The sequence below is a fragment of the Lonchura striata genome, chromosome 10 (assembly GCF_050655825.1).
Source record: "Lonchura striata isolate lonStrDom1 chromosome 10, ASM5065582v1, whole genome shotgun sequence".
Lineage (NCBI taxonomy): Eukaryota > Metazoa > Chordata > Aves > Passeriformes > Estrildidae > Lonchura > Lonchura striata.
This window is the reverse complement of record NC_140712.1, coordinates 6,192,222-6,207,594: the sequence shown is the minus strand read 5'-3', so window position 1 is coordinate 6,207,594 and position 15,373 is coordinate 6,192,222. Positions and strand designations below refer to the sequence as shown.

The 15,373-nt window shown below is 53.4% G+C and overlaps 3 protein-coding genes and 1 long non-coding RNA gene across 4 annotated transcripts; 1 reads left to right on the top strand and 3 right to left on the bottom strand.

The window, feature by feature from the left end:
* Window positions 1-68: 68 nt before the first annotated feature.
* On the bottom strand, window positions 69-4,000 carry FAM219B (family with sequence similarity 219 member B). The gene is made up of 6 exons (XM_077785839.2): window positions 3,889-4,000; window positions 2,084-2,186; window positions 1,735-1,819; window positions 1,317-1,394; window positions 999-1,047; window positions 69-846 (listed from the first exon to the last, which is right to left on the bottom strand). Exons 1-6 carry the CDS (start codon window positions 3,988-3,990, stop codon window positions 688-690), a joined length of 576 nt encoding a protein of 191 aa, XP_077641965.2. The 5' UTR covers window positions 3,991-4,000; the 3' UTR covers window positions 69-687.
* Window positions 4,001-5,104: 1,104 nt separating this feature from the next.
* On the bottom strand, window positions 5,105-10,505 carry COX5A (cytochrome c oxidase subunit 5A). The gene is made up of 5 exons (XM_021547244.3): window positions 10,215-10,505; window positions 7,223-7,339; window positions 6,323-6,444; window positions 5,841-5,963; window positions 5,105-5,268 (listed from the first exon to the last, which is right to left on the bottom strand). Exons 1-4 carry the CDS (start codon window positions 10,297-10,299, stop codon window positions 5,850-5,852), a joined length of 438 nt encoding a protein of 145 aa, XP_021402919.1. The 5' UTR covers window positions 10,300-10,505; the 3' UTR covers window positions 5,105-5,268; window positions 5,841-5,849.
* Window positions 10,246-11,139, top strand: LOC110479748 (uncharacterized). The gene is made up of 2 exons (XR_002466985.2): window positions 10,246-10,385; window positions 11,007-11,139. It is a non-coding gene; the product is annotated as an uncharacterized LOC110479748 (long non-coding RNA).
* Window positions 11,140-12,082: 943 nt separating this feature from the next.
* RPP25 (ribonuclease P/MRP subunit p25) lies at window positions 12,083-13,813 on the bottom strand. Its single transcript, XM_021547242.4, has one exon. The coding sequence runs from the start codon at window positions 13,492-13,494 to the stop codon at window positions 12,871-12,873; it is 624 nt and encodes a 207-aa protein (XP_021402917.2). The 5' UTR covers window positions 13,495-13,813; the 3' UTR covers window positions 12,083-12,870.
* Between the last annotated feature and the right edge of the window lie 1,560 nt (window positions 13,814-15,373).

The following is a 15,373-nucleotide window of genomic DNA, read 5'->3' as shown; positions in this document are numbered from 1 at the left end:
GGAAAGGAGTAAAACATGATGAGGAGTCCCTCACACAGGAGTCCCTCTCACAGCACCAGAACCCCATCTGAGTAATAAGATCCAGTTTATTGAGTGCTCCCTTTTACAAGTAAAATACAAAACCAAACAAACATGCCCCCCCACCCCCAAACCAGTTCATGTCTCTTGACATGAAATATTTAAATAAGGTTTCTGTATAAGAAGCTGATTGTCCTCTATGTCATAGAGCAGGACCATGGTTTAAGGCAGCATTTATGGTTTGCAGCAGGGAGGCTCTCCAGCCCCCCAAATCCAAGCCCTGGGCAGAGCTGGGACAGAGGGCCTGGGCTGTGCCTCACCTGCATCAAAGCAGCGTTGAGGAGAATGGGAACAAGCCATTAGCTCCAACCCCAGAAACTCCCAAATCCTTCCCTTTATATCCCTGTGGAGGTGCCAGGCCCTGCCTGTCCTCCCTTCCCACCCCAGCCAAGTGCCAAGTCCCATTCAGGTCACCAAACTGTCACTGTGCCACCTCCCCCTGATATTGCTGAGTGTAAGGAGAAGAATTTTAGTCTTTTGGAGTCAGTTGGTCTCTGCCGTGAGCAGCATCGTTCAGTCCTTGTGCCACAGTCCTGGCGTGGGACCTGGACACCCACCAGCATCCCACGGGACAAAGAAAGTGCTGGATTTTGACCTGTTCTTGTGCAGCTACTGGATCACACAGGAGAGATTTTCTCCAAAACAACAGGGGCAAGAAGAGGAGGCAGCAGGTTTTGGGGGGATGAGATCCAGGTCTTCGTCATCGGGGACCTCATCGAGGTGGTACCCATCCTGCAGCAGCTGCCGGCTCAGGTCCTGGGTCACCTGCTGCAGGGGACAAAGCAGAGCTCTGCGGGATGGACACACACCCATGCCCTGTGGGGTGATGCTTCCAGCCCCTAGGCAGAGCCTCCAGGGGTCAGGGGAATGAGGGAGCCCCTGGGGACCCCACAGCGTCAGAGTCAAAGCCCCGCACTTGCCTCAGCGGAGGAGTATCCCGAGGAACACCTGGATCCTGGCTCCCCGTCACTGGGGGGAAACACAAACAGAGCTGGCCAGGAAATGGGGTCTTTAGGATGCAGATAAGGGGAATTTGGAGGGGAAAAGGAGCTGGCAGTGCAACCCTAAGGGATATTTGAAATCTGGGCCAACAGGAGCGTTTTGCTGCTCTGAGGTGCCCAGTGCCATCAGTGGTGTTCTACAAGTAACAAGGAAAATCAACCCCCGCAAAAAGCCATCTGGGAGCACCCCCACCCTTAAAATCATGGGATATTTACCCAAAATCCTGGGATATTCACCTGTCTGAGTCGAGGGAGACCAGGTTTTCATCAGCTGTCTGGCTGAGCGCCGTGTAGCCCTTGTTGAACTTCACAGACCTGCCAGAAAACACAGGGGGGAGACCAGCACAGATGTTTTAGGTGGAAACACATTTATGGAGCTGACAGGCTGAGGAGCCAGGGCAGGAATCCCACTCCTTCCCACCCAGGCCCTGTCCAGGGCTGCCACCAGCTAAACCCCAGGACACCCCAATAAATCCATACCACCAAATTATCCCCAAAATAAAGAGGAAAGCAGTATATTTTATTATACTGCGTGTTTCTGGCCAAACAGAGCCAGCAAAATAAGGTCCCCAACTCATTTTTAATCCTCTGACTTTCCCAGTCTCCCCAAGAAAAGTGAAAAACGCATTTTGAAAACAGGAAGAGGGGATCAGACCTTTTAGGAGTTGGTTTCAGGGCAGTGGGTGCCCCCAGCAGCCCCTGCCTTCGCAGCGCTGCCTTTGCCAGCTCCCGCTGCCTCTCTGAAAGCCAAGCACAGGGACAGGGAGAAAAATTCCCAAGTGCTCCCAAAGGGTTTCTTCTTCTGGGGGATGGGTCAGGAGGGTGGTGCAGGTGAGCGTGGGCACAGTTCAGTGCTTTCCAAAGGCATCTCTGTGGGTTTGTAATGGGGTTTTATAAAGGTTTTATCCCAAGAAGGAATTAAAGGGCTTTTGGTAACCCCAGCTCTGGGAGAGAGGCAGAAATGACACCCGAAATCCCAGCAGAGTCCACCAAGCATCACTTACTCAGCTTGGCCTGAATGGAGGGAGGTTTGCTCATGATGTATGGACCCCTTTTCTCCACCACATCTGCCCCCTTGTTCAGCCTCTTCTTTTCAGCCCAAATCAGCTAAAAAAAAAGAGTGGGAGAAGCATTTAGCACCTCTCCACGGAGATGAAGTAAAGCAGAGTGAACTCGGAGCATCGGATGCTCCTGGGAGCTCAAGGTCAGCAGGGAAATCTTTCGCCAGGGAAATTTGTCCCCAGGGACAGCTCCTCCTCCCCAGCCCGGGAGGAGGGAGAGGAAAAGGAATAAGCAGATCTGATAGCAGATGAAAGGATTATTTGGGAATGGTGATGCTCATTAAAAGCACAGGTAGTCACCACCAGTTCCTGTGCAAGCCTGGCTGCAGTAATACTTGGGAAAAGGTGGTGGAGGAGATTTACTGAGAGGTTAATCAAACACAAATGTAAGGATTGGGTGTTTTAATTTGGGGTTTCCAAACTTCTCCTTTTATCCAGTTATTGTCAAGGAGAACAAATGCTCCTAAGGGCAAGGGGGAGGAAAAATTCTCCACAAGGACAAGAAGTAATGAAGAAAATAGAGGGAAAATCAGAGAGAGTTGGCACAGGAGGGACATGGAATTAAAGGAATACGGCAGAGGACTGGGGATGGTGATTGGAGAGCACAGCCAGGATTAGCCTCAGTGTCTTAAACTGGAATTAGCATGACAGAGCTTTATGGTAGGAACGACCAGGCAGGCAGTGCCCCCCAGATCCCTTTGGATGGGCCATACCCCTTCCTAGCCGCCTGGTGCTGTGCCGATACACCTCTGCGTGTACATATATATATTTGTATTTATATTTATACATTGTATACAGTACTGTGCCTGCCTGTCTGCAACCCTGAAAGATGAACTCTCCCACTGTATTGATCCTCTACTGCCCCACACATCTTCCCCATACTGCCCCAGGGACATACCCCACACTGCCCCAGGGACATACCCCAGCCCCATAACCCCTGTGCACACACCATACTGCCCTACAGACACTCACAGCCCTATACCACCCCCATGCATACACCCCACAGTGCCCCACGGACATCATACTGCCCCATAACCCCTGTGCACACACCCCACACTGCCCTACAATACCCTACTATAGCACTACCATGCACACACCCCACATTGCCCTATGGACACAGCCCAGCCCTATAACACCCCTATTCATGTACCCCACACTGCCCTATGCTCTCCTCAGCCCCACAGCTCCATGCAGATATCCCACCCAGCCCCACATTCCCCATGCAGATATCCCACACAGCCCCATAGCCCCATGCAGATATCCCACATTCCCCATGCAGATATCCCACCCAGCCCCACATTCCCCATGCAGATACCCCACACAGCCCCATAGCCCCATGCAGATATCCCACACAGCCCCACAGCCCCATGCAGATACCCCACACAGAACCATAGCCCCATGCAGATATCCCACCCAGCCCCACATTCCCCATGCAGATATCCCACATTCCCCATGCAGATACCCCACACAGCCCCACAGCTCCATGCAGATATCCCACCCAGCCCCACATTCCCCATGCAGATATCCCACACAGCCCCATAGCCCCATGCAGATATCCCACACAGCCCCATGCAGATACCCCACACAGAACCATAGCCCCATACAGATATCCCACACAGCCCCATAGCCCCGTACAGATATCCCACACAGCCCCACAGCCCCGTACAGATATCCCACACAGAACCACAGCCCCGTACAGATATCCCACACAGCCCCGCATCCCCAGCACACCCGTACATCGCACGTACCCCCGGGCCCCGCCGGCCGCCGGCTCCGCTCGCACCAGGACCAGGACCAGGACCGGGACCGGGACCGGGACCCGGCCCGGCTCCGCCGCCGCCCGTCGCCATGGCCGCCCCTGGCCCCGCCCCACAGCCCGCCCGCCAATGGCAGCGCGGGGCTGGCGGGACTCAGCCAATGGGAGGCGGGGAAAAGGCGCGCCCCTCTGCCGCGCATGCGGGGTAGGACCGGACGGCGGGACCGGACGGCGGGACGGGGCAGCGGGACTATAGGATGGAGCACCGGGACTATAGGAAGGGGCACCGGGACCATAGGATGGAGCAGCGGGACCATAGGACGGGGCAGCGGGACCATAGGACGGGGCAGCGGGACCATAGGATGAAGCAATGGGACCATAGGGTGGAGCAGCGGGACTATAGGATGGAGCACCGGGACTGAAGGATGGAGCACCGGGACTATAGGACGGGGCACCGGGACCATAGGGTGGAGCAGCGGGACCATAGGAAGGGGCAGCGGGACTATAGGATGGAGCACCGAGACTATCGGGGGGGGCACCGGGACCATAGGACGGGGTACCGGGACAAAAGGATGGGACAACGGTACCATAGGACGGGGCAGTGGGACTAAAGGATGGAGCACCGGGACTATAGGATGTGACACCGGGACTATCGGAGGGGGCACCGGGACGTGACCACGGATCAAATAGCGGGACAGGAAGGGACGGGACAGGACAGCAGGGCATCCTGCCCCCCACGGCTCTTGTCCTGAGCCCGCTGTGCAGAAACAAATTCCTGCTTTCCCAGAAAATTCCCCTCTTCTAGGAGGAAAAGAACAGAATTAAGGTATTTCCCTTCTCCTCCCACTTCTGTTGGTTTATTTTCTTTCCCAAACCCTTGCCGGGGCCAGGGCTGAGTGGAAAACAGGGACAATATCTATCCCAAATAAATCCCCTTCCCGGTGAGGACACAAACTGGTGCCTCCCACCCTCGCCTGAGGCTTTGGACACCATCCCAGAGAAATGTCTCCTCCCCAAAGCTGTGCGTACAGGAACCACACTCTCCACACAGCTCCTCCTCTTCCCCTCCCAGAGACGCGGCTTGGGAAGGCTCTGGGCATGAGCTTTGCAGAGTAAGTAACAATTCAGAAGCTCCTAAGAGCACGTTTATGGTTTGTTCCTTCTTTTTCCCTAGAAAAGCAACAGGAAATAACCACAGGAGGCACTGGTTCCACATGAGTCAAACCAGTTTTTCCTTTATTAGGTTCAACTCCACGGCACTTCCATTGTGACTCAATAAAGGAAGAAGTTATTTCAGGTAAGATTTAAAGTTTGTCTCTCCAAGTGACGGTGTACAATCTGGTAGCATCAGTAGAATGCTTGAGTGATCCACCTGGCATAGAAAATAACAAGGGAAAAATAAAAAAAGCCATTAAAAGAAGCAGCCTAGAATCTCCACAAAGTTTCCATGAGGTCCCAAACGAGTTATTTCCATCCCTTTTAGTTTCAAAGCCTTGTTTAACCATGCTCAGCTCAAAAATGCAGCTACTGCATTCCCAGCACAGCTGATTCAGGACCCCTGGCACCCAGACATTGTATCCCAGGGCAAGGAGGAGGAAAAGGACTTAATATATCCAGAATCGAGCACTATTTACAGCAGTCTGACACACAGTATATTATTTTTTTAATATTATGCATATATATACACACAGTATATTCTTTTTTTAAATATTATGCTTAGAATAGAGATTCTAAGCATAATATTTTAAAAAACAATATGACACTGGTCATCTCCTGAGGAAACTGAGCTGAGAGATTTGTTTCCCTTCCACAAGGATTTTTATTTAGGGCTTTATTTCAGTCTGGGATTAAGGTACATTAGGTCTTGCCTACGTTGTCTTTGTCAGGGGGTTTGGGGTGCAGGACTCCCATGCCAAGAGTCTGGGAAGCAACATCAAACCTTACCAACAAGGTTTATGCTTTGTCTAGGCCCAGTTCCTCTGGAGTGGAGATTCCGAGTTCACTCAAAGTTGGTCTAAGCTCCTGGATAACGTAAGGATAGATTTCCTTGTGGGGTCCTGCCTTGTCCTGAAAAAAAAAAAACCCAAAAAACAAAGAATGGAGTAACTTCAAAACACACATCTCCAAAGCCTCCCACCCCAGCCATTGCTTGTGGCAGAGCAGAGCTCCTGGCCTCTAGGGCTGAAATAAAAGTCCTGGCTTCTCTTAATTCTCTGGCCAGGCTGCATTCAGGTTTCAAGGAGCTGGTTTCAGGTGTTCCCCAAGAGACCTTTCTGAGTTACTCTCTCAGTCCCTCAAGAAGCCAGCAAGCGTTGCCACAGATTCTGGCAGCAGGAAAGTGTGGCTGTCCTTTGCAGCAGGAAAAAGCCAAGGTAAGCCACCCTGCTGCCAGGCTCTGGCAATGGGAACAGAGCAGCTCCACCCACCTTTACAACTTCTAGGATGCGGACAGCGCTGGCAAAGTCATTTAACCGTCTGCAGGCCCTCAGAGCCGCGTCGATGATTTTGGGCTCCGGGACCAGGTCGTAACCCACCAGTGTGTTTATGCCTGTGGAGACAAGGAAACACCAAGGGGAACTTGGGACCAGCTTGTCATGCCCTCAAAAGGAACCCCTTGTGTCTACTCCCTTCCTCTGTGACAGAAAAAAATAAACCATCATCAGCTAGGTGCTGCTGGAAGGATCCTTCTGGCTGCAATTATTATGAAATCACATTTTTAAGGCCTATTTGGCCTTAAAAGATGAACTCTCCCACTGTATTGCTCCTATACTGCCCCATGGACACACCCCAGTCCTATCCCCCTTTGTGCACATACCCCATACTGCCCTACAGACACGCCCAACCCCATAATCCCTGTGCACACACCCCATACTGCCCTACAGACACTCCCAGCCCTCTACCACCCCCAAAAATGGAGTAAGTTTAATAAAACTTGGCAACACCACAGCAAACAACTGGGGACAGACACACAAAAAGCCTGCAGGGAGTTATGGCCAAGCCATTAGCCAAAGTCCAAAGAAAAATTAGCATAGTAGAGCTCAAACACACTTTCCTTGGAGCAAATGTTACTCTCCCTCCCATCCAGGTGTTAAAATTATGGAATCATGGAATGGTTTGGGTTGGAAGTAGCTCAGAGATCATCTAGTCCACCATTCTGCCACGGGCAGGGATACCTTCCACTAGAGACCAGGTTACTCCAAGCCCTCTCCAGCCAGGCTTTGGACCCTTCCAGGGATGGGGAGTCCAGAAAATGCCAACTAAAGTTGTTATTTCTGGTCACAAAACATCTATTTACGCCAGGTTATGTTTCCTGGTCTTCAACTTACCTTTCCTGAGCTCCCAGGCATCGATATCTGGCTTGTTGAAATACGTCACCCAGCGAGCATCGAATTCTTCATCTGACTCTTGTGACCCATGAGAGTAGCAGCGGGCAGGAAGCACAGCTGAGTGCAGAAAAAAAGGAACAAACTTGGAGCAAATGGAAGATAACACTGCTTTAGTCCCTGACCAAGAGGCTAGAAACCATCAAATATGTATTTCCCTTGTTACGGTTTCTCTGGTTCAGTTCTGGATGAGCCCTGGGTATGTGACTTATTAAATATTGTGGTTTATGTTGTAGCAAAGTGTCTACTTTTTTCCACATCAAGACTTCCAAAGTGTTCCCAGAGCATTGATCAGAGCAGGGGAAAGACACACAAAAACCAGCTCTGGATACCAGTCCTGAAGAGTCCATTCCTTTTTCTGTAAAATACAGGAATTCTCCCTCTTCCCACAGCCAAGTGAGACTGAGGAGCTTTAACATTCACATTCCTCATGAACAAAATTACATTAAATTCCTACAGAGGCTCTCAAAAGCAAAGGGATGAGAGATATTCCTTCCAACAGAAGGGTTGGAGGAGGAAAAAAAATTATCACTCTGTCTACCCTAGAGAAAACTCCTGGATCTCAAAGTTGCAATTGCATTAATATTTGATAACTAAACACAAAAAGCAGATTGTATGCTAATGCATAAATTAGTCCGATAGGATCATTAATTTGTTTGTTACTCAGCACTATCATAAATTGCTGGTTTTTTGGATGAACCTGTCTTTTTTTAACCCCACAAAGGTTAGAACAGTTTTCCAAGGCAACTAAACTGAAGGACCACAAGCCTGGTGCTTCCTTTCCCCACTGCTAATCTCACTCCACTAATATTTGCAGAGAGGTCACACACCAGATACGACCTTGGAGCTCAAAGCTCTGCTTCACAGAAGTCAAATTTAGCTCCTGACTTTTTCTTTCTTAACCCAGCATGAACCACTCACAGTGATTAACTACAGGGTTTTATTAAAAGAAAAACAACCAAAGAAAAAAACCAAACAAAAAAAACCACCCAACATCACAATTGGGTTCTATTTTTGCTGATATACTTCTCTTTGGTTTCATTAATGGCAGCCTAATTAGCAGGCAATTTGCTTTTTTAACAAAACTTCACCTGATCCACCATTTCAGCTGCAATACTGGTTTATGCAATGGAAGCATGAAAATAGCTTTATTTATTTTAGCTATGGAAAAGTAAACAACGGGCAAAGACAGAATTAAAATGCCCTTTTGGTTCCTGTAGGGAAATTCCCCCTCCTTTCCCCAGCTCCAAAGCAGACCTTTGAGTCTGCTTGCTGCAACAAATCACCTGCACAGCTGAGCTCAGAGCAAGAGCAGGGCTCTGCAAATGCTCCTGCTCCCAGGACACTGCTGAAAACCCTCCAGGTTTCAGCTGGTTGAAGGAGAATCCTTATTTTTCCTACACGGAAAGGAAGGAAAGGAAGGAAAGGAAGGAAAGGAAGGAAAGGAAGGAAAGGAAAAATCCTACAGACAAACAGCAAATCTCAGCTGGAGAAAAGCCTAAATTGAAGCACTCAAATGCCATCTTTAAGTCAAAATCTAAAGTCTTTCCTCAACAAAAGCATTCAGTGGATCCAGGAGGCAAATACAGACCATAAGAATTGAAACCCTGGCTTTCCAAGGTGTGTTTCTCAATTGCTGCTATGTTTCCTTTCCATATTAATGCTTATATCTGTACCTGCAGAGTCCCTCTGCCCTGAGTTTCAGCAGGGTCCATCAAGGTCAGTGGCACACACATGACGTGTGTGTCACAGCCGACCTATCCAGGCAGAGATTCCCAACTCGAGGAAGAACCAAAGGGCAAGCACCTTTGCTTTAAAGTGAACTCAGCAGGCATTAAGCGTAAAATCACCTAATGTGACACAAAAACATGTTAAAGCTTCTCCGTGAGGGCCAGAATTGGGAAGTTTTCTCCGGTAATGATCACAGAAGTAAAACACACATGAAGAAAAATATTAATTTACTGAAAATCTGAGAACGAGGAGCCCAGGGATTACACAGGGAAGGTTTTGCAGCAACAGAACCCCCCTGCAAAGGGGTCGCAGCAGTGTTAAGTGGGGTGTTTGAAACACCAGACCTTGGAAAAGAACACAGCCTACTGGAAACGAGACATACAAGCAGCCGGGGCTCAGCACCTCAAAGGAATAGCGAACAAAGACTATTAGTGGATTAAAAATAACAAAAGACCAAGGGTGTTGAGTAGCATCTAAGAAATCCTGTGCTTATTGTTTAAAAAGACGCGACAGGCTCCCTAAGGCAGTTGTTTAACTCACACGTGCCGCAGCAGAAGCTCACGCAAGTCTTCGAGCATGATTCGTGCTTCTTAATTAGGTATTAATTGCGATGCAGAAGTTAATTGGCTATTAATGGCGGTGCATTCTCTGCAGTCTCCTTCCAGCCCTGCCACCCTGGCCACCATCACAGCACGCTGCCTGGGGCTGGTCCTCCTACTCTCCTTATTAACTGGGGCGCTAAAAAGTTGCTAATATTATAAATAAAATTAATCGGACTGTCAGTGAGGAGGGTGAGGGCCGGCGCGGAGCTGCAGCGGAGCCGGGGATGGGGCTGGCGGAGATCACGGCCGCCCTGCATCAATGTCACCTTGGCGGGGGGCGCAGGGGAAGCGCCACCGCCCCCGCTGCAGCCCCGGCGGTGCCCGGTGCGGCAGTGCCCGGTGCGGCAGTGCCCGGTGGCCGCTGAGGCGGTGCCCGGTGCCCGCCGAGCCGGTGCCCGCTGAGGCGGTGCCCGGTGCCCGCTGAGGCGGTGCCCGGTGCCCGCCGAGCCGGTGCCCGCTGAGGCGGTGCCCGGTGGCGGCGGCCCGCGCAGGCCGCGGGGTCACGGCAAGGACACGCAGGGCCGCGTGGCCCCGCTCCCCGCCCCGCCGGCAGCCCGGGCGCCGAGCGCGGCGGCAGGGACGGAGACAGTGCGGCCGCTCACCTGCAGGGCCGGCGGGCCGGCGGACGGCGGCGCGGAGGCCGGAGACGGCGCAGCGGCGGAGCAGAGAGGCGCTGGCGGCCAGCATGGCGGCGGGCTGTGAGGGGGGAAACAGCACCGGGGAGCGGGGGCGCGCCGCTGGGTCCCGCAGCGCACCGGGAGGGAGGGACGGAGGTGAGGGCCGAGGGGGGCCGCTGAGGCGGGTACGGCGGCGCGGCGGGGACGGAGGGGGAGCGTGGAAGGGCGGGAGGCGGCGGGGACGGGCTGGGGGCGCGGCGGGGCGGGACCGCCGCCATCTTGGGGCGGGGCCGGCCGCCATTTTGTGCGTGAGGGGAGCGAGTCCGCCGGCCCTTCACCTCGCCGAGGAGCGCCGCGGGAGTGTTTGGGCTGCTTTTTTGAGACGATCGGGCTCGGTCTGGAGGGGTTCGGGCTGTTGCCGCCCCCATTTATCCGAGTCCGCGCAGCCCCAGTGCAGCCTCTGCGTCCCTGTCAATGGGCACCCCGCACTCGGTCCCTGTGAGGGGAATGGGCTCAGAGCGGCTCGGCCGCGCCCGCCACCTCCCAGCTCTCCGAGTGTCCCTGTCCCCACACCGTGCGCTGCTGCCCTCAGCCACCGCCGCACCGACCCGGGCACGAAATCGCCACAAAACTCATCCCTGGGGCTGTGCCTCTGCAGTGCCGCACAAAACCACAAAACCGTCGTGATTATTCCACTCACCACGTCCCCCGGCATCATCATTCTCGTTTAAATACTTTTTTTTTTTAACAGTCCTTTTTTATTATTTTCCCCTGCAGGAAGTTATCAATCCGCAGCCAGCAAAGCAAGCAAGGAGGGTAAAATCCCCAGAGCTGCCTCTGTGATTGGAAACTACCTGTCAATGAAAGCCATTGAAGAGATCTTGCAAATGAACAAAATAAGGAGAAATAAGTGGTTTTTATTCTTGTTTCCTTGCTCGGAGAAATGTGAGGTGGCAGCAGTGAAGGTGAAGGGCTGTTAGTGTTTGACCATGTGACTCCCACAGTCTTCAGGTTCTGATCAGGGTGTTTACAGAGAGATTTATTAATTACAGGGTTTTAAATTAATTTTATTAGTAATTTTTAATGTATTTGGTGTAGGTGGCTGTACCTGGTGCTCCTGTGTGGGGTGAAGGGTTGATCATTAGATCCTTCAGATGGGGTCTGCACTGCATAAAGGAGCTGGGGGGAGCTGGATGGGATAGAGCCCAAAGCTTTACCATCCCCAAACCAACAACAACAACAAAAAAAGATCATTAACATAAAAACAAAACAGTTGGAAATTAATGTTCAAGTGAAGGGAATCAATCTGCAGTAGGACAGATAAGCACAAGCGTCTGGCCCGAGGAGCATCTGCCTGCTGAGGGAGATAACAAGGTCACTGCCTCACAAAACAGACCCTGCTTCCTCCTCTTCCTCCTCCTCTCCTTTCATTCCCACTCCCAGCCAAGCAAGCCCTTGACAAAGAGAGAACGCTGACTGTCCCTGTAGAGCAGGAGTGAGGCAGGGAGATAAGGCAGCTGCAGCCAGAGAATCCCTCACGTGGATTTTGGGAAGGGTTTGCTCCTTAATACCGATTAATTCATCCCGCAGTGCTGCTAGGCGCTGGGCAGAGGGAACCAGGTGGATCAAGGCTTGGCATCCCATAACACATCCCCCACATCTCCTCCGTCCCCCCTGGAACTGGGGCTTTGCCAGGTGCTGCTGTGCCGGCACAGGAGACCCCAGTCCCGTTCTTCCAAGGGACAGAGTCTGGCTGGGATCCCCTTGTTGAGGGCTGGCAGCAGCCTTCACTGTGCTGATCCGTGCCATGGCCAGCAGCCACGATGATCCCCCCTTTTTCCCATAGACATATCTATTTCTAAAGAGCTTTTATTTTCCATTCATTTCTCTTTACCCCCTGGAAGTAGCAGGGATTTTGCTCTGAAGCACTCTGCAGCCAAGGCACAACCCCAAAACCTCCTCATCCTGTGCTGGGCACTGCATCCAGTCACAATAATCCCCTGCCCAATGCTTCCATTGCCCCCAGCTTCCCACACCGTGGCTTCCCCGAGCTCCAGACCAGAGTATCCAGTGTGGGTTGTTTTATTTCCTTTTGCTGTCCCACAGGCAGGCAGCACAGTACAGTGCTTGGCTCTGTGGGTGCAGGGAGAGAACAACCCCTGTGCTTGTTTGGGTGATTTTTTTGGGATGAATCACAGTCTCACAGGATGCTGAGCCTGTCATTAGTAACTCCAACAGCTCCTCAGCGGCAGGTTTGATAATGAAGGTTTTATTCCAACAAGCTTGGAGCAAACCCATCTCTCCTGATGGATGAGGTGTTTGCAGTGGGGAGCGGTGTGGTGGTCCAGGCACCCCTCGGCTGCTCTGGCTCCCTGGGAGTTGCTGCAGGAGGTGGCTGGTGGTCACAGTGTCCCTGGTTGGCTGAATTAGAGGTCACCAGCTCCCCCCCACAGCCTCACCTGCTTCAATCCATGGAGGGTTTAACCGTTTAACACTCACGCCAAATCTGGGGACCCCCATCCACAGGGGTCAAAGCAGCAAGTGGGGACAGGTCAGGGGGAGTCTGCAGCCCACCAGTGACCTTGGAATGAGTGGATATTCCTGCCTCGATACCTGGCTGGTAGGGTGGGAGGCACTGGGGTCAGTGGTCCTGCTGGCCAGCAGTGGTCCCCGTGCCCCTGGGGCTGTCAGGCACCTGTACCTGCAGCTTCTTGGGCAGCAGCTCCTCGCAGGGAGGTGGCAGCGTCCGCTTCAGCCCCTTGGTGGAGGACCCCAGTGTGTCTTCTCCCGCCTCATGCCGGGGCTCGGGGGGCTGGTACCCCATCTGGTTGGGATCCAGGGGGTCCCGGGAGAGCAGGATGCAGATGGAGGGGACGTTCTTGTGGACAGTCAGGTTCTGTGCGGGGCCGTCGGGCGGTGGGTCCTGGTTCTCCCAGACCTCCAGCACAGTTTTGTAGCGTACCTTGGTGACCTGGTGGAGCCCTCCCAGCTTGCGCTTCATGATCTCCACGCAGGTGATGGTCTTGGTGACCGCCCTGCCGCAGCCGCTGAACACGATCTGCCGCCTGCCCTTCAGCTCCATCTGGGCCATGGCGAAGTTCATCAGGTTCCTGATCTTGCTGCCCTCCTTGACTTTCATCTCCACCACGTCCGGGGGCAGGTCTGGGAAGGGTAATGGCATCTCCTCCTCCGAGGTCCTCACCTTTCGGAAGTTCTCCATCCTGGACTGGGCAGCGGGCTTGGCTCTCCCTCCTTCGGCAGCCATCCTTCACCTCTTCCCGGTGGATCCACACAGGCTCCTAGCCCCCGGCAACCATAGCAGGGCTGACCTCGCTGCCCTCCAGCCCAGCCCTGTGTGCTGCAACCACCAGCCCTTTCTCCTCGGCTCTCCAGGGGCTGGCTGTGGGCTCGGTGGCAGTGCCAGAGGCTGTCTCCTGTGGGAGGCAGGGCTGCAGGATCCTCTGGGTGCTCCCAGTTGCTCTCAGCAGGGATAACAGCCAGCTCCAGCTCTTGGTGATGCTTGGGCTCCTCCGCTCCCGCTGCAGCACTCGCTTCTGCTGCTCTTTGCTTCATTCTGGACTTCAGCAGCCCCCAGAGCTGTTCTGTGTAATTAGCAGATCCTCCCCCTCTCCCTCCCCTTCCTCCCCTCCTCCTCCTCCTCCCCTGCTCAGCCGCCCATCCCAGCACCCTGCTCCTGCCTTCATCCCTGCCAGGCAAAGGGGAGGGCAGGGAACCCAGGTCTCTGTCCTGGAACAGAGAAGGGAAGGAGGGGAGGGTGGAAGGCAGAGGGAGAAGCTCACTCTTGCCTTCATAATGTTCCCAAAGTCCTGCCCCCTTAAAGAGAACCTGGTCCCTTCTCTCGGTGCTCGCTCCTCTCAAGGACGCCCACTGCTAACTGCAAATGTCACCCTGCCTGCCTGCCCTGCAGCATTCCCAGAGGGATGCGGAATCCCAGCCACGCTGTGTCCAGGGATGGCACAAAGATGCAGCAGGTACTTCAGGAAGTACTTCGGAGTCTGAGCTCGACCCTTGTTAGCCATGAGAGAAGCCACAGGAACCCGCAGCCAGGAGAAAGCCTGGCAGATGGCATCGCAGGCGAGCGTGCATCGAGTGTGCCAGGGCTCTGCTCCCCCCAGCACCCTGCTGCCTCAGCCCCGGCTTTGCCAGCAGGAAAACCTCTCAATTCCCAAAGCTCCGAGGAGCAGATGCCATGGCAGAGCTGGTTTTCATGGGCAATTTCTCTCCCTCTCTCCCGCTCCTCCTCCTTCCCCATCCCTCCCTCTCCCTGCAGCTCTCCCAGTCCCTGTCCCTCATTCATCCCCAATGTGGAGCTGCCCACTGCGGGCTCACCATTATATATACTGGCAACAAATCCCAGAAAATCCCTGCTGCAGGCTAGGAGATGTCCCCTTCCTGCCCCCAATCCCTTCCCAGAGCAGAGGCGATGTCCCTGCCCCAGGCTGGCCTTCTGCCCGCCCCTGTCACCTGCCTGTCCCCTCCCGCCCCGCTGGCCGGGGGATCATTGCACAGTGGAAAGACATGTGAGTATTGACTTGCAGTCAAATCTTATCGGCCTCTGGAGGCCCCTGGATTGGTTTCACTTCTAGCAGGGCTTGAAAAAAAAAACATAAATAAATAAATAAATAAATCATAAAATCGATCCATGTCTGCAAAGGTGAAGGCAGGATGTGGCTGTCACATCCTATCTGGGGAGAATCCCTCATCCCTGTGGTCCCCAAAGCAGCTTTCTATGTATACCACTGCCTAAATGGGGATGGATTTGGGACACCCCCTGATCCAACCACTGGACTGGGGTCTGGGTGGGTCTGTGGGATGGGATGGGATGGGATGGGATGGGACCCTCCATCCACAAGCAGTGTGCTGGAAAACCCCTGTAGATGCGGAGCATTGTTTCCCAATCCATCTAACCCTCCCTGAGGCGCCTTGGGCACAGAGGGAAACTGAGGCAGGGCAAGCAACACTCCTAGGCTCACCCCCAGCACCAGATCCAGGCTTTGAGCATTCCCAAGTCCCTTCTGATGCTCTGCAGTAGTGGGCAAACCTGTTCCCTGTGCTCCCACCATGGATTCCCCACTCCTACAAGACAAAACAATGACATTTCTCCATCTTTCCATTTGCCAACA

Bases quoted from the DNA above. Each gene is read 5' to 3' on its own strand.
- COX5A (XM_021547244.3), bottom strand. From the start codon at position 10,299: ATGCTGGCCGCCAGCGCCTCTCTGCTCCGCCGCTGCGCCGTCTCCGGC. The intron at 7,340-10,214 runs GTGAGCGGCCGC...TTCTGCACTCAG, and splicing joins CCGGCCCGCCGGCCCTGCAG to CTGTGCTTCCTGCCCGCTGC. The intron at 6,445-7,222 runs GTAAGTTGAAGA...TTGTCTCCACAG, and splicing joins TGCCTGGGAGCTCAGGAAAG to GCATAAACACACTGGTGGGT.
- FAM219B (XM_077785839.2), bottom strand. From the start codon at position 3,990: ATGGCGACGGGCGGCGGCGGAGCCGGGCCGGGTCCCGGTCCCGGTCCC. The intron at 1,048-1,316 runs GTGAATATCCCA...GTTTCCCCCCAG, and splicing joins GTCTCCCTCGACTCAGACAG to TGACGGGGAGCCAGGATCCA. The intron at 847-998 runs GCAAGTGCGGGG...TGTCCCCTGCAG, and splicing joins CGGGATACTCCTCCGCTGAG to CAGGTGACCCAGGACCTGAG.
- RPP25 (XM_021547242.4), bottom strand. From the start codon at position 13,494: ATGGCTGCCGAAGGAGGGAGAGCCAAGCCCGCTGCCCAGTCCAGGATG.